Consider the following 26,611-nt stretch of genomic DNA (forward strand, 5'->3'; position numbering starts at 1 on the left):
GTTCATGTTTCTTGTAATTCTGCATACTTCTGGCCTATAAATACATCTACTACAGATTGACAGTATCTGAAAGTCATGTTGTTAAAAAAATAGACAAACAATTCCAGCAAATGCCTGACACAGGCCCTGAGAGATGCATCTGGTCCTTCAGCTGATCCATCTACTGTTCATTGAAGACTCACCAGAAATGGTCTCAGTGGAAGGGTGGCTGTCAAGAAGCCATTTTTAAGGAAGGAAAACGGGGAGAAAAGGCTGAGGGATGCCAAATTACACAAGAACAGAGTGTCTGCAGCCATCTCTAAGACACGACAGAGGCTCTGTTGTGGTTTGGGGCTCTATCTCAGGCAGTGGTGGAGATGTTAAAATTGATGGAATTATAGAATCGGAAAGTACCATCAGATTTTGATCCACCATGCAATACCATTTGAGTGGCAATGGCTTCGTTTTTCAGCATGACAATGATGCCAAGCACATCACCAGTGAAGAAAAGAAAAGAAACATGACATAAAATACAAGAACACTTGCCTGAGAGACTTCAGGCTGTGTTGAAGAATAAATGTAGTCATGCCAAATCTTGGCTTTCAATGTTAGAATTGTACAAACTATATTTTTCCCTTATATATTGTATTTCCATGCAAGTTAGTGTTGCACATATTTCTCATTTTCCTTGCAAAACAAAGGAATGGGTGGTTTTAGAAATGGTGGCACAAAACTTTAGCATAGTATTGTCTGCTTTTAGACAACAGCATCCCCTTTTCTTTGACTCGTAAAAAAGACCAAAAAAAAAAAAAGGAAACTGTGGTTGTAGTGGCAAAGCTCATCTACAGTCTGGCTAATTGGCAGGTTAAAGCTTCCTGTCACTGATTTCCAACATCAGCAACAGCTTCTCTCGCCCTGCTTTCTCTTCTGAGAGGGTAAAACACCCTGGAGAGCTGCTCCCAGACATCAACACATCACTTTGCCAGAATTACACCCAAACACATACAGCCAAGCAGACGACAGATGTTCCAAAATACCACAACAGTGCAGATGCAGGCTGGGAAAAGCCCTGTGAGGTTTACATTGCTTCACCATAAAGCTGCCTAGGGCTTTTAGGGTTGACGTGAGCGACAAGCAGACTTTGTGACTCAGGAATCAGGAAGACAAAGAATAAGGAAAAGTGTCCTAACACAGTGAGGTATTGGATTTCTTTTTATTTCCTCATTTCAAGTTGTGCAACAACTTCTTTTTTTCCCCTCCTGCACTGCCTTTTATGAACGTTTGTATGAGTGTGGTTCAGTGCAAGAGAGGTCAAGGAGTTGTGTGTGGGAACTACAGCAGGAAGGAAAGCGCAGCTGGGAGTTTTTGCCTGGAGCGAGACAGACTGGAGGTCTGTAGCGTAAAAGGGGGCAAAAATAGAGGCAACATAAAGAAGAAAAGGAGAGAGAAAGAAACGAGCAAGGAGCGCAGACAATGAAGAGAAGATGAGAGGACTTAATGAGCTTTGACAAGAAGTGAAAGTGGACTTCATGAGGAGGAGTAGGGTGGAGACAAGAAGATAATATAAGGAAGGGAAACTTTCCTCCACACCCCTCTTGGGGAAAAAAAGAAAAAGAAAGGATGGCAAGGCAAATAACACAGTCACGCCACCTTAACTCATTTCTACACCTGTGCATTTTAAACATGCAGATTTAAATCTTCCTGTCAGAAATCACGCAGGAAGGCGGCCAGCTTAAACACACGATAATGAAAACCGGACCTGGACCTGCACACAAGCGCTGGCACTGCCTTAGACCCGCCATGCCAGCTGGACGGGGTTTTATTCAAATCTGTTGTAATAAGCAGAAGTGCGTTGTGTTGCTTCCGAGGACTTTGCTCTCCAAGAGTGTGTGAGAGTTGTGTTTTCTGCACCCCCCCTCTGCACTCGCCGCTCTCTCCCTCTGCTAACCTGTAATTTGATGTTTGTGTACATACCTGCACATGCACACCCACACGCTCTGCTCTCTCTCTCTCTCTCTCTCTCTGTCTACCGCTCTCGCTTATATGTACACTTGCACACGCTCTCTCTCGCTCTTCCTCTGAGCAGCAGGTCCCTGGAAGCAGCCAGACTGTCACTGACTGCTGTTAGCACATGTTCGCTCTCAGCTCGGCACTTTCTTCAGTAGCTGCCAAGAGAGGAGGAGGAGGAGGAAAAGTGAGGCTGGAAGAAACAGACTGAAGCACAGATAGAGAACAGAAAGAGAGAGACTTGGACCAACCTGTGACTGCTTGCCTCTGCCTGGCTGACTGTGTGTGTGTGTTTGTGTGTGTGTGTGCGAGACTGGAGGGAGACTACAAGTGATGCCTCACACAGTCCCGAGCAGCACATAGCCAGGACTTTGCTCAGCTTTCTTTGCCCCCCCCCCCTCCCATACCCCCCTCTTTCTGTTTCAATGATGAGAAGAGATCGCATCTTTTTAGCTGTGACCCTCACGGCCGTCTTCTCCGCCGACCTCTACTTCATCCTCTTGCCAAAGATGCGGAGCAAGGGCCTGACATCGGGACACTCCTGCTCATGTGGCCCCAACCAACTCACCCTCCCCCCCAGCCAGGGGGGTCTGGCCACGCCGCAGCTCTCCAACTGGACTTCTGCACCACTCCTGGACGGCACCACGTCTGAGCCTGCGTACGGAGGCTCAAAACTGGTGAGGCTTTTCTCTCACCCTCTATACAACATCCAGACTCCGGCTCTGGGGCCAGAAGAGAGACTGCTGCAGGTGGAACAGCTGATTGACTACTATAGGAGGAAGGTGTCGCACTGGGAAAGGTCAGTTTCTGGTGTCATGTTTCATCATTCTAAATTAAGATATTGTTTGTTGTGACAATAATGCCACTGATTTTGCAACGCGTGACTTGACGGAGTTACTTCACTTTATTGTTAAATCGCGTGTTCGTTTTGGCTCAGAGTTCCCACTGTGGTAGCACGTGTTGAGGCTTGACTGTGGTCAGGAGGCAGGGTCAGTGACACTGGGGCCAAACCCACCCGAGGCACACACACAAACACATATCCATGAACTTGGATGCACTTTGTTCGTGGTGACAGGCATACACCCACAGGCAGACATCCGGATCTGTAGACAATTCTGTGCGTCATAAAAAAACTCCAGTGTCATGTGGGCTGGGTCAAAAAACCTCTGACAAACACGTCACTTCTGAGAGCCAGCATCTGGAACGGTTTCTTTAAGGTAAACAAGGATTTTTAAAACTGCCGGAGCCCATCTCAATCTTTGGGACTTGTAGCTGTGTTGGCTTGTGAGGCTGTCTGTCTGTCTCCCTCAGAGAGATATAGATATTGGGCTCTCACAGTGGAAAATAAGAAGAATTATGAGCAATGGATCTCCCCACTGTGCTGCCTTACAAATGTGCACTAAAAAAAAGGCAGCTCACAGGCTTGTTATTGCAAAATATTGCAACAGCGTCTAAACATCGCATCTACTGCACTTTTTGACAGAGACTGCATTCGTTGTGTGCATTTGTGACTTATCTGTTTCCCACAGTGTGTGTTTGGATGCACGCTCTGCGGTCTACACTTGTCCAGCGTCCTGATTACTCTGTGTCGCTTCAAATTAAATGAATGAGGTGGTAGGAATGACAGAAAAACAAACTTCTATTCTTAGCACTTTGCTCCATTATCTCATTTTGTTATCCGGTCTGTGATGGAGTTTGTTTGGGTGGAGAAATGGCAATCCCACTCACTGTGGTCAGCCCTTGTCATGTGGTGCCCCTCTTACCACAGACAGTATTTCTTTTGGTATCAGTTTATTCTTATTCCTACTTGGAGGGGAAAGGGGGCTGGGCAGTTTAGATTTGTTAAAACTCAATTTAGAAACAGTAAAAAGCCTGTATGTAAGAGACTAATAAAACTTGGCTGACTATAAATGGAGGCAGGAGTAAAGTGGTAAATAGAACAAGTACTTTATAACACAACATGTTTTTCTTTCCTTTGCTTTAATGTATGACAAGCTCCAAAAAACCTGTTGAATGTGACTTTATGCCAGGAAAGTCTGGCACCAAAGCATGCAGCTCCAAACCTGTGGCCCATGCAAAATAAAATACTAACCATAATTATTTAATACAGTCAGGACAACTCTTTTCAAAAGAAGATTGGGTTGCAAAGTGGCATGCAGAGAAAGCAGCATCTACAGGCAGGGTAAAGCAAAAATAAATAGCATGCTTTATATGGTGAATATTCTAGTTAATACATATTAATAACACTCAGATGCCTGCCTGTCAGTCCCTACCAGCAGTTCTTAAGCTTGTCATCTTAGGTTCAGTGTAAGCATCTCTTTAAATCAGCTACTCTGTTGTTTCAAATAACATAGGATTAACAATGGCTTTACAGAAAATTGATGTGTTTACAAATGTTAACCATTTATTTAGGGCTCTGGTAATAGGGAGTTGACAGCATCCTGTATCCCACAGCTAACATCTGTCCTATGTGTTATTCGTCTTCCTCAGACATATGAAGCTCTACAGTGTGGCAGCAGCTCTGGCTAACATCACTGTGACTAAGCATGAGGTGACCTACGACCCTGATGCCAGCTGGCTGAAGTTCCACCTGGGAATAAACCGCTATGCTCTGTACTCCCGTGATGACCCTACTGTCCTTCAGCTTGTCAAGGACATGCAGAGCATGACAGTTATCAGTGCAGGTGAAGGTCAGATGGGATTTGGAGCGTCTAGCTCGATGATGTCAGGGAAAGAGTATCGGCTTCCTGTGTTTATGCTGTACTGTCATATCCCTCATGGGGTCTAATTTTGTGAACTGGGTGGAATTTTACATGTAGTGCAGTATAATTGAATAAATATGCAATGAATGCAGCTGATTTTATTGTATTGTAAAGCTCCTTTACAGCACAGGACTCTAATGTTTTTTACAATAAGGACTGTTCAGCTAGCGTTTTATGCAGATGGCAAATCTAGCACCCATTACTTTTCTGTAATTAGACAGGTACATTCCCTGCACTAAGTGTGCTAATTTATTACCTAACAAGTTCATTGTCTTACAGATTACACTCAAGATGAGAAAGCCCTAAAAGGAGCGTGTGATTGCACCCAAGGTATGACAACGTCATCGCCACCTGTAATGAGCCTTTTATCCGTTCGGGGACTTTGGGCTTTTATTTTCTTTACCTCATATCTCATGTTGTGCAACCGCATGAGTCTGATTTCTCACTAGCCTCTTTGTTTCTCTTTTTGTTTGTCTGCCTCTCTCTCACTCTGCCTTTTCTGCTTGGCAGTACCATGAGAGACAAACACACTGTTGCCTTTGTGATAGTGAGGATTTTTGGTTTTTCTATTGGCACCAAAATCCAGATTTGTCTTTCTGTATAAGACACTTTGCTCTGGGGGCAAGGTGCAGCAGGTGCTCAGCACTTACTTGTTCACTAAGTAAGTGCTGTAAAAGCGTCGCAGGTAGAAATGTAAACATTAAGGAGGACAAATAGCTCATTATTGGTTTTATATGTTAGATTTTTCTCCCAGCTACGTTTCTTCTTCTTCCACGCTGACTTGTCTAACCTGTCTCGTTTGTGCTTTGTCAGCATCCCTGCGCAGTGAAGTGCATGACCACACTAACATCACTCACTGCCAAGAAGAAACAAGCAACAAAACAATCGCTACCCCCCACAGTTTGAATTTAACCTTCTCATTATTTCAGTCACCAAAGAGCGACGTAATTCATCGGCCACAGAAGCTGTTTGTGCCAGTTGGATTCGCGTTGAGTCATTGCCAGAAATGGTTTTATATTATAAACCTTGCTTGATTGTTAACTATTAAGAACCTGGAGTTTCACTGAGCACTGTGGGGAGAGGCTTGTATGTGCTGATCTGGACTACTGCTGTGACACAATATGGAGCCAGTCAGAGAAAGCGCAGGGTGCATCCAATTACCTTATTACTCGGGCGAGGCAATGATTCACATTTTGCAAATCTAAAATCTTAAAATAATGAGTCAGTTTGCATGCTGCTCACTGTTTGCTTTTCCCTGGCCAAAAACATTGAGATAAGTGTGGAGTGGAAGTCATGTAAGGCAAATGTTGTGGTACAAAAAAACGTCTTGATCTCGCACCACACATCATGTTTCTGCATGTCTTCCCGCAGTGGTGAAGCCCAGCGGACATCACCTGAAACTGGCCCTGAAAATGCGCAACCTAGCTAAAGCCATGTTTAAACCAATGAGGTGAGGAAATCTAGTTGGTCATTTTCAGTTGGTGAAATCAATGAAATCACACAAAAACATGAAATGCTGAGTTAGGTTACATAGCATGCTATTACAGTACTCAGTCTATGTCATGTTCTGTGTGAATTTATGTCAGTCAAAAGCCCCGAGTTGGCCATCTGTAATGTCTTGATTATATATTGCAGAGTGTTGGAACTGACAGTTTGATCGCTCTTTGTGCGTGCACGTGTGTGTGTGTCAGGCAGCAGAGGGACGAGGAGACTCCAGAAGATGTCTTCTATTTCGTTGACCTCCAGAGACACAATGCAGAGATTGCTGCTTTTCATCTGGACAGGTGCAGCCTCATTATCCCTCACTGTTTTCACGTCTTCTCAGTCATTGCTGTTAGACTGGGTAATTTTAATGTCCTCTCACTGTGGTTATATGACTGCTTTGCTTGCTGGGGTTAATTTTAGTTTTGATTGCACACATGTTATTTTATTGATCTCAGTTACGTCCTTGTATATACAAAGGTACTATGGCTGTTTTTGGAGGGAGGACGAATGCGACCAAATGGGAGGAAAAAAAGCTTATTTATCACTTTGATTCATTTTCTTTTTTTCTTAGTCAATTATCCAATTCATTTCTTGAGGGGAACGATAACATCTGATCCAGATTTCATTATAACCCATAAAAATGACCAAAAGCCAGCCCCAGCTTCCTCCCACAGTCAGAAGACTTGCATGTTGGGTTAATTAGTGAGTCTAAATAGCCAGAAGGTATGAATGTGAGTGACAGCTGTGGACAGATAGCCAGTCTATTGCAGTGCCAATACACTGCAATAGACTGGCTATCTGTCTGTGGTGTACCCTGCCTCTAGCTGTATGCCAGCTAGGCTCTGCCACCTCTGTGCCTCTAAATAACTTCAGTGACTGATGTCATCACAGCAGGCAGCATGGTGGTGCTATGATTTGCACTGTTGCTCCACACCAAGAAGTTCCTGGGTTTTAATCCACCATCTGGCCATGGCCTTTTTTGTGTGAACTTTCCATATTCTCAACATGTCTGTGTGGGTACTTCAGCTTCCTCCCACAGTCCAAAGAACATGCAGTTAGTGGGGTTAGGTTAATTTGTGGTTCTAAATTGCCCATAGGTGTAAATGTGAGTGTCTGAGTTTGCCCTGTGACAGACTGGCCAGGATGTACCCCACCTCTTACATTATGACAGCTGGGGTAAGCGCCGCCTTGGTTTGTGATTGGTTACATTAAGAATGTGAATATAGTAAACAAACAAGCTTAAAATCCGCATGGTTAGATGACAGTATTTGGACACTCAACGATAGACTGTATATAAAAGATGGATGCATGACATCACATTTTTTAACTTCTATTCTAAAGGCTCAATTTTGTTATTATGAAGCCAGAAAAAAATCGCATTTGAGGGAGGTGACAAAATTCTTAGTTATCCCAAATGCTAGCTAGCTAGGCTAGCAAGCTGCATCCACATACACAAATGTTTGCTAATTAGTGCTAATGAATAAATAATTGCATTAAAATGCTCCGAAAGGTACTGCAAACATAATAATAATGGATTGCATTTATATAGCGCTTTTTCGGGACCCCTCAAAGCGCTTTACAATACCACTATTCATTCACTCTCACATTCATACACTGGTGAAGGCAAGCTACAGAAGTCACTGAGCAACAGGTGGCATGCAGCTGGAACAAATGCAACTAACGAAACAGGGGAAACATAACTGAACATAATTCACTTGAGACAAGGGACTGTCAAAATAAAACAGGAAGTGACATGCACACTGAGACTCAGACAAGGACATGTTAGCTGTTAACAGAGGATAAACAGACATGGAAACACACAACAGACTGGGAAGACAAAACACAGACTGGACATGAAAAGGGGAACAGACATAAAAGCAAGCAATAACCAAAACTAGAACATAACCAAAGCGCAGAAGCTCCTAACTAAACATAACCATCTCATAACTCCAGAGAATAAGAAAGTTGAAACAACTTCATAAACCTGGATCAAAGACCCACAACCATGACACAAAGTATGAGTGACAGTAGCCGTCCTCCTAATGATTCAACTCTGAGCCTTGGCAAACTTTTTTTGTGGGTATGTTATATAAGAATTTGCCCCAAGTGACCATTCACAAAATTCTTATTTTAGATTTTTCCATTTCCATGCTGAATTTTACATCCTGATGTTAGGATCGGGTCTAAACTTTGTGAAACTCTTTCTAAAATGTATAAAACAAAAATCCTAAAATTGACCAAAAATGAATCCAATTTATTTCAGTTTTTTTCTCTAGCGCCAAATCACTACAACAGTCATCTAAAGGCACTTATGATTTTGTAAGGTAAAGACCCTATAATAATAATCCATTTTTAGATTTATGGATCCATCCATTATGTCTTAGAGTGGAAGTGATGAAATTAAAGAATCCTCAGAGACGATGTGGCAGCATTCTTAACAGCGAGATTCAAAAACATCCTTAAAATCCCAAACCGTCTCCAACAATTAAGTCTAAAAAAACAGGTCCCCCTGTGCAAACGAATGTATCATGGAGCCTCGAAAAAGATTGCAACATCTTGGCACACCCTCAGATTTCCCAACGTGCTGATCAGTTCAAACCACAGTGTTTGGACACAGATGAGGACACACTTATCTTTATGCAATTACACATTAGCTGAGGCGAGGTGATTCACTCATCTGAACTAGACGGTATCATTAACAGACCCACACACACACAGTGTTAAGTCACAGACAGAAAACAACTCCAGCACCACGTCAACAGCTCGAACAATTACTGTAATTACTCTCAAACGGTGCCTTTTCACCTTATCTGCTCATACTTTATCTGTTATTCTTTAAAAAGTGAGAATGTTGTACAATTCCTGTTCCTATTTGCCATGTGTGTAATCTGTGGCAGTGTGTTGCCTCTCTCTCTTCGTTGTGTCTCACTTGCCAGAAGCCCTCATCATTATCACTCGCAATCAGGGGCTGGGGAATGCCAACCATTTTAGAAACAGCAATTCGGCATGACACGCTGATTATTGTTTGATTACTATTTGCGAGACGTGACTAAAACTCTGCCTCTGGGTAGTACAAGCTCTCGATAGTTTATATGAACGCAGCCAGCTGGATTACACAGCACGGCGGCTGTCAAGCGGACTCATTCACTGATAAGAATCAGTAAAATCAGTGAAAGTGGAGCGTGGTCTCCTGTGAGATGAGGATTTAAAGTTAGATAAGACTACCATCACCTTTGGAAGGTTTACGCTACATTAATATTTATGCCGGCACAAGCTGTCTCCCTACACGAGTAAAAGGTTTTCCTCTGAACCACATCAATATATTTTCTAGGATCCTAGACTTCCGGAGAGTTCCTCCAGTGGTTGGCAGGCTGGTGAACATCACTAGTGAAGTCCTAAAAGTAACTCAGAATGAAGACCTGCGAGCTGTGTTCTTCACCTCCCCGGGTAAAAAAGCAAACACATCAGTTCCTCAAAGTAATACCTTTAGATTAGACTCAACGCTTATGCCTGTATGTTAAATATAAACTCCTTTACAATAGTTCAAATACTTGATTGACACATGAATAGTGTTTCTCAGTAGCTGTGCATCTGATCGGCAGCTTGTTTATCTTTGCCCTTTGCATATCTTTGCAAACAAGCATGTCTGCGTGAAGCTAAGCTGATCCGCGAGTTATTTTTTACTCAGTTTGATGTTTGTTTGTGTTTTTCCTTGCTGTTGATATGGCATCCAGCTAGAGGGAAAGGCAGAGCTGATCGGAAAGCATGTAATCGGAAGTGAACAGAAAAACTCATTTTGCATTCTTCCGTTTTTGTTCTGCTTCCCAAACAGCGAACAACACATGTTTCTTTGCCAAGTGCCTGTATGTGTGCAAGACAGAATATGCAGCGTGCGGGAGCCCCGACCTGCTGGAGGGCTCCCTGTCCGCCTACCTGCCGGGCCTCAGCATTGCTCCCCGCATCTCCATCCCCAGCCCGTGGATCCGTTCCTACACCTTCACCGGACGGGAGGAGTAAGACCTCTTTTTTTTTTTTTTTTTAATGCAGCACAAAACTGTTTAACTGCCAGCAAGCATTCTGCAAAATGGTGAGCTGGCAGTTGTTGATGGCAGTTGTTCAGCTTGAGGCTGAAGGGATGAATTTTTCAGCAGTTGCAAGACAAGCTGGTTGATGCACGAGCCAAATTCTTAAATGATTTCAGCTTTACTGACACCAGTTATTATGCAGAATGCTTGTAAATTCACTGGTAAACAGTGCATTCAACTTCATTCTTGGCACACAGTCCACTGTTGCCTGCAAGATTTTAGACTTAAAGTCTGTTTTCCAGTGACCAAGCCTGTCATCAACTTAGGTTAGGCCAAATCTTGCCATGTAGACAACAGAGAACCGATGCAAACATCACTTTAGTTATGAGAGTTAGTTTCATTTAGTTTATCCAGACAGGAAGCAATAAATTCCACATTTATCAGAAGCTCCTTAACCAACACACTCTTCCTTTCCTGCCTAGATTCCAATCAGTCAGCAATTTTTATGGACGATGATGTACTCTGTCACACTGCAAAGCAGCTAAAACCGCTCCCTTCAACCTGATAACGTTAAAATAATGAGACGCTTGTCTCAGAGTCCTTATCTTAACACAGTCGAGAATCTGTGGAAGCTCACTGAGGACAAAATTAAGGCTCCATCCTGCAGGAACAGATGTCCTCAAGTCATTCCAAGAAAGTGGTGTCCATCACATCCTGCCGGTTTTTGAAAACTGGAACAATAATAATTTTCTGTATTTTGCTACTACTTGCTGCTGTGGTTACTGTTCTGTGACTCGGATCACAATTCTTTATAAAACTTCTTATTTAAGTTTTTAATTCTGATATAGAATATTTTAGTTTTGGTCACTTTAAACAAGAATAAGTAGTGGCGGTGGAATTCAGGAAAATATAATAATAATAAGACAACAATATCTCTGCTGTGTATATACAGTTAATTTAATGGATACTTCTTGCTACTAAAACACGAGTGTCATTTTCCATAAATCAGAGTGCAAGATTTCAAAGACTCTTTTATTTACTATAGCATCCATTATTTTTAAGGCCTCCAGATTGCGCCAGTCAAATGAAAACCACTTCCTGTTTTATATCATTAAAAAAAACCCTCAGTAACTTTGTCACACAAAATAAATAATGCAGTTTAGAGGCCTCCTGACTCGGTTATCAGGTTACATCATTGTAATAACACATTAACATTGCACTGTATAATGCATTTTAGAGCATCATACATCCAGTTGATGCCTTTTAAAGGGAAGATTTTGCTTATTTTTGCAAGACTAACCAGATTCTGCAATTACCACAGGTCTGTAGAGTTATTACCAGTTAATTACATTTGGGGCCTTGTGAAATTAAAAAATGTGGCAAAGCAAGCACTAAACTGTTAAGACGTAAATAAAATAAAATAAAATAAAATACAGCATCTGTCTACTCAGTTCTGAATGCTTGCAGAGTGTTAAGAAATGAGGGAGGTAACACAGTGTTAAACATCCCTTTGTTTTGCTGGATCATCACATTGAAAGTGAGCAATAAAAAGTTGTGGCTAATTTATTTTAATTGCTTCATTTTCCAAAGAATATTCTCCATCGGCTCCTTTTAATTTCCTCTCGTTTATGCTTCTTTCAAAAGGTGGGAAGTGAATCCTTTCTACTGCGACACAATAAAGCAGCAGTACCCCTATAACTCAGGAAACAGGCTCCTAAACATCATAGACATGTCCATCTTCGACTTTCTCATAGGTATTTCATTACCTCTGCATTATAAACTGTTCATGTAGCGTCAGATATTTTATATTGCGACAATCTAGCTACATGTGTAGAGGTTTGTTCCCCTCGCTAAAGTCACGCCTTTGTTACAGGGAACATGGACAGACACCACTATGAGATTTTTACCAAATTTGGGGATGAAGGCTTCCTTCTTCACTTGGACAATGCCAGAGGGTGAGACAGAACCGCTGCTGAGCACTAAATGATGCTGCTTTTGTTCGCTGTCGGGGTTTAACGTGTGTGTTGTTTATGCACCAGGTTTGGGAAGCACGCTAAAGATGAGATGTCCATCCTGTCTCCACTGTCCCAGTGCTGCATGTGAGTATGACTCAGTCTATGGAAGTTGTGTACATAAGGGCATAAGTAAAAAAAAAAATTAATGAAATCTGTGAAGGAATTAAGGAAACTAATTTCTCTTCTCCTGTTGATCATGTGTTCTGCCCTGTCCTCTTACCCCCAGGATAAAGCAATCCACCCTGCTGAGGCTGCAGCTCCTGGCCCAATCAGAGTTCAGGCTTAGTGATGTGATGAGGGAGTCCCTGCAGGAAGACTCTTTAAGGCCCATCCTGACAGAGCCCCACCTGTTGGCCCTGGACCGCAGGTTGCACAAGGTCCTCCGAGTGGTCCACCGGTGCGTCCGGAGGCTGGGCAAAGACGAAGTGATCACTGAGGACTTTTTTAAATCCACAGGGACTCCCGAGGCTGCCACAGACGGCACGATGCAAAGGTAACAGAGGATGCGCTCGGCTTCTGGCTGCTCGGGAAGAGACTCGTATAAATAAGACTCGATAAATTTTTAGGAAAAAGACGTGAGTCTTCATCACAGAAGGAAGGAATCTCTGACACCTTCACATGTTTAAATAAAGACCCTGTTTTGTTTTTTTTGTTTGTTTTTTTAAATGAAATAAAATGAAGCTTTGTGAGTGGAAACTTACAGCATCTGATACGTAGAGCCACCACTGGATCAGCTTCTTTTTTTTTTTTAAATGATTGCTGGTTTACACTGTGGATGTGGAAAGAGAGCTCTGCGCGTCCGTGACATATAATCACAAAATAAAGTCTTTATGTGATGATTCTGCAAGTTCTGAGGAGAAGTTATCACCTTAGAGCGGCAGACTGTGTGTGTGCGCGCTCAGACATATGTTTGTGAGAAAAGTGCTACCTATTAAACAGCCACTTAGTTTACTCCACCCTGTTTTCCAGACTTGTAATCCTCCGTCTCATCAGAGTGTTTAAACAGCTTCACAACGTCACCGTCAGCTCCAAAAGGCAAGGATACAGAAACAGCAAACCCAAAGCAATTAGCAAATATGCATTTCGTTGCACCACACAAATAACTCTCACCCAAGCGGACTTATTCCTGGTATAAATTTGTGAGTGTGAGGTTTTCGTCTGAACATGTCAGAGCTTTGACCCGTTCATTCCCTTTGTTCTCCTCCAACTAACCTGATAAGTCTGCGTTGCTCTGTGATGTAGAGTAAGATAAATAACCACAACTATTTTTAAGAGACTTTAGAGCCAAGTGGAGTCAGACTTGAGCTTGACAAAGCAGACAGAGTGGCTGATAAGGATCCTTTACTTAAAACAGGCCCTCGAGCACAGGTAAATCCCTTCATACCGAAGCATTTTTACAATACGCCTTCTCTAAAAGCTTTCAGTGAATGAATGTCTAAAATAAAAGATTTACCAAAGGAAAGCACAGAGAGGATTTCCAAATAACCAGTAGCTAAAGTTTAGAGAAATATAAATGTTGGGTCATAGTGCCAAATACAACAATCTAACTTTAAATGTGCTCAGTTGAATAATATCTGCTAAAGACTGAGTTTTAAAAAGCTTGAGAAAGAAACTAATTTATTATAAACTGGACAACATTCTCAAATGAGGAATGAAGAATTGTATCTGTTGTTTAAATTGTTTAATTTGGGCTTTTGCTTGTTGAGCAAATCAATGTTGTTTATTTTTCTGTGCAATACCTCCACCTAGTGTGCAAATTTGATATTACATCTTTTTGAAAATACAGGGACATGGCGGCCAGGTGCTTTTTTTAAACTTTACTATTAGATATTTCGAGGTGTTGAACTGCTGGTTGGGTATTTTATGAAATAAGAATGACGTTTGGACCCAGACAAAAACAGAAACAAATCTGTCCACCATCGGCTCCAATTTAATAATTAAATTCTTAAAACAGTCTTGTAATGATGATATTGTGATGCAAGGAATCTTCCTGAGGAAAACATGTATTTCACAGTTATTTGTCACAGTTAATTAGTATATTCTAATGTCTTAAACTATCCAAGTAATTATTAAAGCACCTAAAGCTATTACACTACAATTATTACAAGGATTATACATTGTACTGTGTAAAAGTCTCGAAACACCAGTCATTACTTTGTTTCACTAAGAAAATGAAAAATAGGTGTAGTGATTTAGTGAAATATGCAAACATGCATGTACATACAGTATATAAAGCAAAAGTTTGTACAATTTTAATGAGCTTGAAAGTCAATATTGTTGTGACCACCTTAATTCTTCAGCACAGCCTGAACTCTCTTAGGCAGCTTTCTTTAAATAGTCTTCAGCAGTAGTTCTCCAGGCTTCTTGAAGGACATTCAAAGCTCTTCTTTGACTGGCTTTTGTTCTGTTCTCTGTGTCAACATGATCCCACACTGCTTCAAAAATGTTGCAATCCAGGCTTGAAGGAGGCCGGTCCATGACTGATAGAGTTGCACTGTGTGTTTGGTACGTTTTCCCAGCATCATATGTTTAAAAATTAAACCACTGGCTATCAGATTCTATCCAGGTGATATTGAATGGTGGATCAAAATCTGACAGTACTTTTCTAAGGTCATAATTCCATCAGTTTGGACAGGATCTCCCACAACACTGGCTGAAAATGCAGCCACAAACCATGACAGGCTCCACTGCAATGGCTGTAGACACTCACTGTAGTACCTCTCTCCTCAGCTTTTCTTAAGAACACCTTCTTGACAGCCACACTTCCACTGAGACCATTTCTGATGAGGCTTCAGTGAACAGTATGAGATACATATTTTTCTTCCTATTTCTTATCAGGACACGTGATGTTCAGATACTGTTCATCTGCCGTAGATAGCTTTTGAGTCAGCAATGCCTTCTTCTGTCCTCCATTTGTAGAGTTTCCTCAATGTTTTAAACACATTTGACACCATGCTGAGATATAGCAAGTTTCTGGGTAAAAGCTCAGCTTGTTGGTGCAAAAATACTATTGTACACCTGTCAAACTGTGTTTTATCTTGGACATTTTTCATTCAGTGAACTAAAGAAATGAGAACAGATTAAAAAAAACAAAAACAGGCTGCTTGTAACAAAATGCCCACAATCTACAAGATTTTAAGTTATCTGTTATGTTGTGTAGACACGACACTGGTCAATCCTTTTAGTTTCAATGATTCACAGGTCCATGTTAAGTGGCTTAAACAAAACCACTCTTCTGAAAATGGTCAGGTATGAGGACTGGACTGGAAATGAGTGATCAAGCAGCCAATGTCTAATGAAGAACCCTGCACAGTATTGCAAGTCTGCAAAGGAAGAAGTCTGAGACAAAGCCGAGTTTCTTTTTTACTATTTTATTGCTTAAACTGCCATCTGGAACAATCTATACCAAAAGGATAAACATCTTTGCACATACAGGAGGTCAAACTAAATACAGGACAGAATAGAAAAAGAATGGTCCTCTTATAATCTGCAGCTTTCTGTGCTGCAGGCCTAACAAATTCACTGAAGGTCAGGCTAGCAGGAGTGACTGACTTCTACTGTAAGCCCAGGTTAGGTAAGCTAAGGCAAACTGGGACGACTGCAGTGTGGCTAAAAACTTTTGGACTCAAACCAATGATGCAGCTATTTACACGAAAACAATATTCTGACAGAAAGGTGAAACCCTCACCCCTAACGGAGCCATTTCCCAGATGTGTTGTCAGTGGACACAAATCCACAGGTAAGCCACATCCGCAAGGTTTAACCTGAGGGTTAGGGGCATGATGATCAGATTTAAGCGTGAAGAAACATACACTCACATCCATGAGTGTCCATTCTCACCAACCTGACTACCCTGCAATCGGCACATAAAACCAAACACACATCTCAGCTGTAAGAGAGTACAAACGCTCTGAATGAGAACCAAAAGAAACATGATTACAGGTCATCTCTGTTAACAGACAGTGATGCAGGAATGTAGAGTTAAGCGTAGAATCCAGAAGTCAACATCATGTGATTTGGTAAAGGTTTTTTTTTTTTGTCTGTTTGTTTGTTTGTTTTTTAAAAGAAATATTTCATTTTATTATGGCATCTAAATAGTTGTGAAGCAGTTTAGCTAAGGAGTAACAAACCAAATATTCGACAGGGTTCCTGCGTCTGCAGGACTTTTTTTCCTTTTTTTTTTTTTTTTTAAATACACACTTCCATTCATACCAGATCACTGGATGCCTAAAACATCATGCCAGGTAAGCATAGAGAACAGGTCACAAGCTACTCTGATGAAAAGACAGCCACCTTTTCAAATAGGCAATAAGCAATGACACTAGTTTTAAATAAATATTCGCTCGCTCTGCCTGTCAACTCGCCCGTGCCGAGCTGTGAAACAGAAATACTTCAGATGTCCTGAAAAATCCTTTAAAACCGCTTTGTACTCCCCGCTTCGATAAACCTTTAATTATCCCTTTGATCTATTTTAAAAAGTTTTTACCCATGACATTTTACACAATACAATTACATACTGTTTCATCAGTTGACAAGAAGAAGCATTTATTTTTACTTTGTGGCACTGGACACCTAAAATAGAATTTATGGAAAAATAAGTGTTTACAAAAAGACAAAGTTCAACATATTTTTTTTTAAACAATCACCATCACTCCAAACCATAAGTTTATCATTTAGTCAATGATAATAATATAACTAGGATCATTTTAAGTATACTATAACATTTTGATTACAAACCATAGCAGAAGAGTGACCAAGTTATTTGGTATATACTAAAGAAACTGAATACTGAAATACACTTAATACTCTTTTTTTTTTTTTGTCTTCCTTTCTTTTTATTTATTTATTTATTTTCCTCAGAGTAGTCAAGGCAGTTCTTGTATGGTCGTCCTATTGATTAAGATGACTACAGGGTGATAACTACTTCCTGTTTGGAACAGAGCACGCATTGCATTCCCACGGCTATGCATCTTTGCATTGAATGACAGTAATCAACATTTGGCACGAGCCTGGTAGCTGCACAATAAAAAATATTTGTTGTACAAGCTCTCTCGAACTAAAAGAGACATTGTTTTCTTGTCGTACCAATCAAACGGTAACCAAAGTCGAGCATTAGATCTTCACGCCCTCTACAGTTTCCCGGTTCTGCTCTCTCTATGTGTGTAGTCAAGCTAATTGATGTCCAAAAAACCCAAAAAAACCCAAAAAAACAAAAACAAAAAAAACCCGACAACAAAGGAAACTTTTCTTCACTTCAATCTGCAACAAAAATAATAATAATTTTACTGAAAGCGCAATGTAAAGTCTGATTGTCTGTCTCATCAGTCTGAGAACCTTTCAGATCTCCCGCTTCGTATCGAAAAAAAGAAGCTTAATCAGCAAATACATATATAACATAAGTTACATGTGGTGTAACTGTGCCTACAAGGTAGCGTACAGCAGCTGGTACAAGCGCTGGTGAATGGCTAAAAAAAAAACAAAAACAAAAAACAGTCACAGCAGCGTGACCGGTGGGAACAATAAAATGATTTGTGTGTGAAATTAAGAGTGGGAATGGGGAACTGAAATCAGAAGAAAGTGACAGAAAGCAAAAAAAAAAAAAACTAAAAAAAAAAAAGAAAAGCACTGGTGGACCCCTGGGTCTGAAAGGAGAGAAGAAGAGGTGGAGAGGGTGCGGCGGGGGCGGAGAAGTGAGTGTGAGGAGAAACGCTCCCTCAGACAGACAGCGACACAAAGCTGTTGTACTGTTGGATGTTGCGTTTGAGGATGTCTGAGCAGGGACCCAGGACACGCTCGAAGCGAGGCCGATCGAGCTTGACGCACTTCAGGGGGCCGCGGGCAACCACGGTGGCGGCGCGGGGGCGGTTCATCAGCAGAGCAATCTCACCTGGGGAAAAAAAACAAGTGTCACAGACTTAAAATTCAAAATACATGAAAACATCCTTCAGTGTCACACACAGAGACATGTATACAGAAATATAGTGTTGGTCATAGTCACAAAGATCTGTTTTTCCACCATTTTTAATGCTCCCTATCTTTTTTTGTTACTTAAAATAAAAAACTACTGAGTTAATGGCATGACACATACTTACATACATGCATATATATGTAAAAGACTCCTGTGTAACACTTTAGTTCTTACCAAAGTAGTCTGATGGTCCTAATCTCCCAACTTCCACAAACTCCTCATTCTCTGAGCGACGCTGCAGCACAGCTGCAGAGCCCTGAAAATACACAAACATCAGCTTATTATCATAAAAGTGCTTTTAGTACATTGATGAATCAAGACTGCGACTAATGAGTGTTTTAGTTGTTTAAAACAATGCTTATTTTGTTCAGTGGTACATTTTTATAAAAACTACAGTAAAGAAAAAACAAAAAAGTTGTAACAACTTCATAACAACCTTAAAGCTAAAGATGTCCATGTTGGAATAACGCAGATAAAGAAAAGCTAAGCTGGAACTGAAATATTCCATAGTGTGGGATTATTCCATTTTTTCCTGTGAATTAACTTTCTGACACTAACAGAGACCGATCATCTGTCAATCACATACATGACCACAAGGGGGAGTGTGTGGAAACACAGGTCAACAACTGTAAGCACTAAAGGGGAAGATATTGTTCCAGCCACTTATATTTATTCATAGAGCAGCTTTGCATGATTCAGTTTAAAATTAGTCATATTTATGTCATTTTGTAGCTTTGTGCGGCTCATTAGTTTATGTAAATATGGCAGAAAAGCAGGAAAAGCAGGAGCAGACAAGGTCATTCAAGTCATTGACAAATGTTTGATAAAGTAGCCATTTACATTTACAGAAATGTAAAATGTTGCTTGCTGCCAGCATTACAAGATATAGAAACCAGGTAACCAAAGGAAGCTGAGCAAAAATTCACCTATGATCCTACCCTCTCCCTGCTGGCATGCTGCTAGCACTGATGCTAAACATACTGGTGTGCACAAGACATACTTTGGCCAAAAAAAAACAGAAAAAAGAAAAAAAGATTTCAACTGCTGGATATATTTAAAGTGTTGTCTGGGCGTACGCTGCTGTCACACAGCTCTTTCTGAAGAGGAACTGAAGCCTCCATCTCTCTTAAAGCCGTCAGACTTTGATGAAAAAGAAAGCAGTAATTTAACACTGCTGAACACAAAGCTGCTGAAGTTTGTTTGTGTGACTTTAGGATATGAGCACAATTATGGTGTATCGCACTAAAAGCTGTTAAACATCAGAGCTGCACAGGAAACCAGTGTTTGCCAAAGTTAGTTTGGATCATTTCTGGAATCTGGTTGCTTAAAATAAAGAAAATATGAAAAAGGTCTGCGTAACACCAAGCAAAGCGTTGAAAATACAGCCCACAACTAACCAAACTAACACTTTCATGTATTCCTGTCACCTTAAGAACTGAAAGCTCAGTGAATTACATTAGCCAATCATGTCACCATAGGAAAAGGAAATCCTGTTGTTTTCTAGGGAGGGCTCATGTGACCTAATTAGTACGCACACAGGTCAGAGGTCTGGGGGCAACATAACGATGAGAGACAACCACAAAGTGTAGAAAAGGGCTGATTCATAACCAACAGAGAAGTAGAGACGTGCGTGTTCATGTCATTTTACGTGTTTCCGTTACATTCAAATGCTGAACAGAAATCCAGCTGAGTGTGTCTTCTCCTGTCCTGCACTTCACACTCATGTACATATTTATCTGTTTCCAGAAAACATTGTGATCAGAAAATATTGAGTTTAAAGACACTAACTACAAGGGGAAACTGCTAACATAGTAATGCACTGCACTGCTGAAATTGAGATTTTTATAGCTGCGAGGTAGTCGAACAAACTCTGCATTCACAAACACTGTGCTGAGAATTTAGCTCTATTCAAAAGTGAAATATCCACACACAAAGAAAGAAGCCACAGAGTGTCTCGTGCATGAGTGTCAGCAGCCGTGCACTCTGACCTCACTGAACTGAATGAGCGCCAAACCACAGATACACAAACGTGTGGCTCAAAAAGCAAAATAACGCTTTGAAACTTGAAATATTCTGGAGACAAGTGAGACTAATACTAATATGTCATAAAGCAGTACAACGCGGGACCTTTAATGTGCGTAAAAGGAGACGAATGAATCAAGTGGATACCTCTAAGATGATGAAGAACTCATCTCCGGGCTCTCCTTGCACAACAATCTTTTGTCCATCCTCAAACTGGACAGGCTCCAAGGCATCGGCGACTGTCAGACGCTCCCATTTGTCAAGCGACTCTGAGGAAGGAGAGCAGAGCAAAGTTTAATAATGAGACATAATGATGACAGAATAAAAAACAAACCAAAAAAGAAATTCTTCTGAAGGCATGAACCTGTTACTGTTTTTCTTTTAAAAGTGAGATATTTTTAAAGTTCTTTTCAGGTTATTTTAATCTCAGCAACAGACACAGGTAATGTGCTTCCCTTCCTCTGCTTTAATTTCTGATATGGTTAATTTAAAAACAAATAACCCACCTAAAATGGAGACTTTTCTGAGAAATTCCTCATACATCTTCCTCTTTCTCAAAGTGCTTCCCTAAAAGAGAAGGACATTTTTTAAAAGTGTAAATGCTTAAAAAGAAAAACAAACAAACAAACATAGCGTCAAGAATATGCTGGTGGATTAGAAGTGTGAACATGAGAACGATGGCACACCTATAAGAAGAAATTAGCTCAATACAACAGCAAAAGAAAAAAAGAGCAAACAGTGAATCTACAGTACGAGAATAGATCAAAAACATTTCAACTTCAAGCTTTAGAAACGCTGGTCTGCAGCCGCACATCTCCTCACCATAAGTATTCTCCTGTAGCTGTCTCTGTCGATGCCCCACAGTTTAACGTTGGTCTTGGCTCTGACAGTAGCCGCTCTTGGGGTGCCGTAGATCAGTGCCAGCTCTCCAAAGCTGCCACCTTCCCCTATGCTGGTCACCCATTCATTGTTCACATACACCTACCGGATTGGAAAAGGGACAAACCAAAATAAATACTTGCAAATGTTAAATGTGATTTTAAATGAGTCATTTAACAGAGCTACTTGACAATCCAAACACTCACATCCATCTCTCCTTGGTCGATGACGTAGAAATTGTCACCTTCGTCACCTGAGGGCATAATGCCGAGTCAGTTAGCATGACAGAAAGCAGTGCTATGATTTTGGTTAATGCTTTTTTATGATCAATGCTGACAAGCTGTAATCGTACCCTGCAGAATAACTGTTTCCCCAGCAATGTAGGTGACTGGAAACATTGCGTCAAATATGTCACTAAATAAAGAAAAGAAACAGAGGTTAGCCAGTCATCCAAATCATCCCCACGAATATACTTTTTTAAAATTATAAAAAATATTAAGTCTGGTACCTCCGCTCATTGTCATCCAGGTGTGAGAAGAGAACATTCTTTTCAATAGCTTTGGCCAAGGCAGCCATTGTTTTGTAGTCTTTTGGAATGACCTTCGGAATCAAAAAGAAAGCAGATGTCAGGATGCTGGCACAAATATAAATCATATGTGCCATAGCGTCGTATCTACTGTATGCATTTACCTTTCTGACATATGAGGCGGCATCCTCCTCTGTGTAAACCTCTGCGCTGAAGGCGCCTCTCCGCCGGCGGCCCTTTACCACGGGGTTCATGGGTGGAGACACCTCTTCATCACGAGAGTCTGAACGGGAACTGCTGGCCTTCTGCTGGTTCTGAATCTGCTTGGCCTCCTCCTAAATAGGAGGGACAGGACTGAGTCAGTCAGGGAAACAAGATTTATACAGTCACAACTAATTGTATGATAGAAAGCAACGCATCCTACACTCAGGACTCATGGTAATGTTTTCCTCCAGCATGCATCAGATGGGTGTGTTCCTCTATTGCAGACACTACACTTTTGATTTATATGCAATTTATTTGGACTGCAGTTCACATGAGGTGAAATCAGTTTGTTGCATTTGGTTGAATCTGAGCACACAAGAAGCCACTGTGTACCCCTACACTCATCCTGTTGTTTCTATGAGCAGTGAAATGATCAATACGTTTTATTGTCCCAGTTCCACTGGCAGTCACATGTGCACAAGCCACACTTTCCCCTTTCCATCGTTCTGAGGTCGATTTTTGCTTCATCACTCCATATAACATTGTGAAATCTATGAGTTCCACTCTCGCCCTTTTGTTTTTGTAAGCTGGACTGTAGCCTTTATGTTGTGATGATTTCACTGGGTCTGAAAATTTTAATAAATCCTGAGAGGTTCTGGTGCAGCCCATTATCCAGTTGTTCATGTGTACGTAACAAGATTTTTCATGTTTTTTGTTACAGGCAGTACAACTTTGAAACATATGCATTTCAATAGGAAGTATGTTTCCTGTTTGCACCATGCATGCTGCTGAGACTCTTCAGAAGGAATTCATGAAACCACATTCTTTTTATAACAAACACTAAGTATTTGTATTGCCCAAAACTGAGGCCCCTAGTGTATAGAAACACACACAAAAAGGACAAACAAATTGAGTTTAGAAAACCAACAAAAGTAATTAATATTGTAACTATTTTATGAAATTGTGTTGTCTGGTTTATTTTAATCATGTGCTGGACAGAAATCTAGACTAGCCATGGGGTTATTTGAATAAAATAAACTAAAAAGAGTCGTCTTTCCCATGCAAATTACATCAACAGTTTCTCTTTTAGATCTAATAGTTTATTTGCATTTGGCAAACCAGATATTTGTAATGTTTTTATTTTGATTCATCATTATTATCTTCTTCTGCTATCGTTATTTTGTTATTCTTCATATTGCCAAGACAATTAAACTCATTCTAAGTCGAATAAATCATCTCTAAATCACCTCTGAGCTACTCCTGAGCTCTTTTCAGCAATGAATACAATGAAATGACATGGCTCAAGAAACACTTTGGAGCCAAGCGTCCGATTACTTTTTAACCTTTTATAATTCAATATTGACAAAAGCCTCATGTGACAGACTGGCGACCTGTCCAGGGTGCACGCTGCCTCCCACCCTGTGGCAGCTGAAATAGTCCGCAGCCACACTGCCATGGTGAATTGGATAAGCGAAAGAAAATAGATAAAAAGATGGACGAAAGCCTCAAATGTTCTGAATGTTGAATGTAAATAACTGCAAACCTAAAGAAGAAAAAACTGTGAAACTGTCCATCTATGTATGATCATGCCTGCAGTTGAAGAAAATAATAATATAAAATAAACAAAATAGTAGCTAAGGTATTATTTCATTTTCCTGTCTCTGGAACATAAAAATCTGCAAAAGATCTGACAGTAACCAGACTACTAATTAATTGTTTTACTTATTCGCTGTTCCTTCATATGAGCTATTGCTGACTCTGGCTGGCAATATTTTACTAATATTTAGAGTAAACTATAGCATCCACTTCTCAAGAGTTTTTTGGAAGTCTGTTCTCCAAGTGTGCACGCACATTTGGTGGGTCTAAATATTTTTCCACAAGATGTGTTTTGAAAAAAAGAAAGAAAGAAAAGAAAGGGGAAAAGGTATAATCTAGGGCTTGTCTGTTTTCCCCCATTGCATGCTGAAAAAATTAAAAATCAAGAACCAACTGTAAATAGAAAAAGGTCAATGTGGGAGGTTAGGTGCTGTCAGCCTGCTGGACCAAAAGCTAATCATTCTGCTTTAAAGTGCTATGAATTTTGGCGTCACTGTAAGTGACACAAATCAGAAGGTAGGTTACAGTAACTGGCAGTAGTACAGTCCAATACAAGGGTATAAGATGCCCACCCTTCACTGACAAATGGCTTGCATTTGTCCAAGACACAAACATACATTAGCACACAAACCTTCTCCAGCCTCTCGAAGTACTCCCTGAGGAAAGCCATGGGCCTATCTGGCCTGGAGGTGCACAGCTGGACAATGCAGTCCTTCAGCAGCTGTTGAATGTTGTGTTTCTGCACGTACTGCTCACACTCCCTCAGGCTCCGCTCCTCCTCACTGCTCGTACTTCCAGATGCCATGACGACAGCCGCAACCCTGCTCTGTGACCTCTAACCTTTGTGCTGAGAGGAAAGGAAAAGAAGCATGGTGTCAGATCATCAGCGCACAACACTGAGGACAGAGAGTGACACGGGGTAAAAGAGCCTGAGCGACTCAATGTGAACTGGACACACAGAAAAATGTGAGAATGTGAGAAAAATGGAGCCGGAGTGAGAAAGCACAGCATGTTGTTTTTGTCACTATGGAGCCCGAGTGCTCCTAATTGTCTGGAGCGAAAACTGGTCATATGATGTGATCACACACAGGCAGACACAACAAAACTAAAACAAGCACACCGTTTTTCTTGGTTTTATTTACACAAAACAGTTCAAGTTTTTTTCCCCCCCAGACTGAATTAAGCCCTCTATCAATGATAGAGCAGCTGGCTAAGGCTGAAACATTATCATAGACAAGGCCTAAATTTAGACGAATGGTGAAATGTAAAACAGGCCAAAAGCAAGCGCACATGATTGAGGTTTCAACATTTGACGCCACAATACTGGTGCTGAGCAAAACAGCCTGACAGCTCCTTAGATCATCTGATCAGCCTCTGTGATATAAGTTTCTTCAGACAGCTCTGAGCTTGATCTGGCTATGTAGTCTAAATCAGGAAGGCCTCTAAAGTCCTGATGTAACCCATGTCTGCCATTTAGAAGGGTAAATGAGTAAACAAGTCCTGCGGAGTGAGAGTACAATCTATTCTGTGCCTGCAAGTGTATCGTGCATGTGCATCAGTATAATAGGATTCGGATAATTTCTAATCTGACAAGGCCCAGGGGAGATTACTAGCCATGTTATCAAAGATGAAGCTCGCACAGCCGTTATGCACAACTAACTACGCTTGTGGTGGAAACTTGGCAGGCTTGCTTTAATCTAAACCCAGCACAGGAATAACTATGTGGTAAACGATACTGTTTTCGGACCAGGTGGTATAAATTAAGAGCTACGGCAACCTCTACTAGGAAAGCTCTCCTGTCTTATGCAATAAGAAAGTCTTACTTTATTTGAAATGTCTTAAAATAGTTACATTTATATTTAAATGTTGATTCTTTGAATCAGCTACTATCCTGCAGCATCGCCTAAAACTAACTATGCAATTAAACAAAACAACAGCGAGGCACAATGACCTTGCTAAACAGCAGACAAATGAGCATAGTTGATGATGGATTGTAATAACGCATTTAATGGTTTAAAAAGTAGTGAAATACTACCACCGTTAGAGTAAATATGAAGCAGATGCCCTGTCTGTAACACTGTCTAGGTCAGGAAGGCTTCACAAGAAAGCTGACGGCTGTAGTCAAGTAACTTACACGAGCAGATTAATGCTAATAAAACGAGCAACCCGACATATGAAGAAGCAGCAGAAAACCCCTCAAATGAGCAACACGCGTATCAGAGGTTTGCTAAACTACCTTCGGCCTAGTTTATGTATGTCAGGTTTGATGCCTAGCTCGCTAGCTCCGTGCAAAGGCAAAGCGCTCCTCCAATGACGCCATCTTGAGTTCTAGCATAAACAAACGAGAGACGGAGGAAACAAATTTCACCTATACAGAGGTCATATGTTCCGCGAACCAAAACAACACGAGTACTCACAAGAAACGGTAAAATCCTGCCGAGCCTTTAAACGGTGACTCGGAATGTAAGATATTTCTCAAAGCGCACCGTTACCAGATCTTCCTCCTCTTTTCGATTTTTTTCCCCGAGCCCTGGACCGCTGCCCCACCGGATACGGCTGAGAACCAATCAACAGCCGTCACTGACGTCAATTCTCCTCGTTCTGACATGTGAGCCGGTAACCCGTGGCAACCTTAAAGGAGACCGCACGGAAATCGTGACGTCAAGGAAAAGGCAAAGAAATCGATTAATATTTGATTTCAAAAAGTGGTCGTGAGCGCAAAAGCAACAACACTACAAACCTCAACTACAAAAACAAATCTTTCATTTAACTTGTAACGGTAAACAACTTTAAAGAAGTAGTATCAGAAGCTGAAGCAGCTACTCATTGGGGAGAAAAATGTCTCATATGAATGTTATTCGTTATTTTTACAGATATAGTGTTATACCTTATTGGGTTATTCAGTAATACTGCATGTATCCACAGATGATATTGTGATAGTGATCTATGGTGAAAGTAAGGAGCAGGTGGAAGAGAGCACGGAGAGGTGACCATATAATCTGAAGGAAAGGGGAATGAAAGTCAGTGAATAAGAGGACAGGTGTAACAGTGAAGCTGCAAGGAGCAGGGATAGTGAAGGTAGAATGAGTTTAAATAGCTGGGGTCAACAATCCAAGGCAAAGGACAGTGCACAAGAGAGAAGA

General features: G+C 41.0%; 2 protein-coding genes across 3 annotated transcripts; one reads left to right on the forward strand and one right to left on the reverse strand.

Moving 5' to 3' along the window:
* The first annotated feature begins 559 nt into the window (after positions 1-559).
* Positions 560-17,798, forward strand: fam20a (FAM20A golgi associated secretory pathway pseudokinase). The gene is made up of 11 exons (XM_085170003.1): positions 560-2,785; positions 4,477-4,670; positions 5,028-5,078; positions 6,120-6,198; positions 6,440-6,532; positions 9,565-9,680; positions 10,066-10,246; positions 11,903-12,012; positions 12,132-12,213; positions 12,298-12,357; positions 12,500-17,798. Exons 1-11 carry the CDS (start codon positions 2,412-2,414, stop codon positions 12,768-12,770), a joined length of 1,611 nt encoding a protein of 536 aa, XP_085026129.1. The 5' UTR covers positions 560-2,411; the 3' UTR covers positions 12,771-17,798.
* Positions 15,629-26,064, reverse strand: prkar1ab (protein kinase, cAMP-dependent, regulatory, type I, alpha (tissue specific extinguisher 1) b). Of its 2 annotated transcripts, none has more exons than XM_085170006.1 (11): positions 25,955-26,064; positions 24,100-24,315; positions 21,833-22,003; positions 21,651-21,742; positions 21,495-21,556; positions 21,349-21,395; positions 21,086-21,244; positions 20,770-20,830; positions 20,411-20,532; positions 18,416-18,497; positions 15,629-18,160 (listed from the first exon to the last, which is right to left on the reverse strand). In XM_085170006.1, exons 2-11 carry the CDS (start codon positions 24,271-24,273, stop codon positions 17,988-17,990), a joined length of 1,143 nt encoding a protein of 380 aa, XP_085026132.1. In that variant the 5' UTR covers positions 24,274-24,315; positions 25,955-26,064; the 3' UTR covers positions 15,629-17,987. The 2 variants fall into 2 exon arrangements, with proteins under 2 accessions (XP_085026132.1, XP_085026131.1); XM_085170005.1 differs by having other exon boundaries at positions 25,886-26,043.
* Positions 26,065-26,611: the final 547 nt, after the last annotated feature.

Source organism: Neolamprologus multifasciatus, chromosome 8 (assembly GCF_963576455.1).
Source record: "Neolamprologus multifasciatus chromosome 8, fNeoMul1.2, whole genome shotgun sequence".
NCBI classification, from domain to species: Eukaryota; Metazoa; Chordata; class Actinopteri; order Cichliformes; family Cichlidae; genus Neolamprologus; species Neolamprologus multifasciatus.

Bases quoted from the DNA above. Each gene is read 5' to 3' on its own strand.
- prkar1ab (XM_085170006.1), bottom strand. From the start codon at position 24,273: ATGGCATCTGGAAGTACGAGCAGTGAGGAGGAGCGGAGCCTGAGGGAG. The intron at 22,004-24,099 runs GTTTGTGTGCTA...CCTCCTATTTAG, and splicing joins ACTTCGAGAGGCTGGAGAAG to GAGGAGGCCAAGCAGATTCA. The intron at 18,498-20,410 runs GTATCCACTTGA...GTGTATTTTCAG, and splicing joins AGTTCTTCATCATCTTAGAG to GGCTCTGCAGCTGTGCTGCA.
- fam20a (XM_085170003.1), top strand. From the start codon at position 2,412: ATGATGAGAAGAGATCGCATCTTTTTAGCTGTGACCCTCACGGCCGTC. The intron at 6,199-6,439 runs GTGAGGAAATCT...TGTGTGTGTCAG, and splicing joins GCCATGTTTAAACCAATGAG to GCAGCAGAGGGACGAGGAGA. The intron at 6,533-9,564 runs GTGCAGCCTCAT...TATATTTTCTAG, and splicing joins GCTGCTTTTCATCTGGACAG to GATCCTAGACTTCCGGAGAG.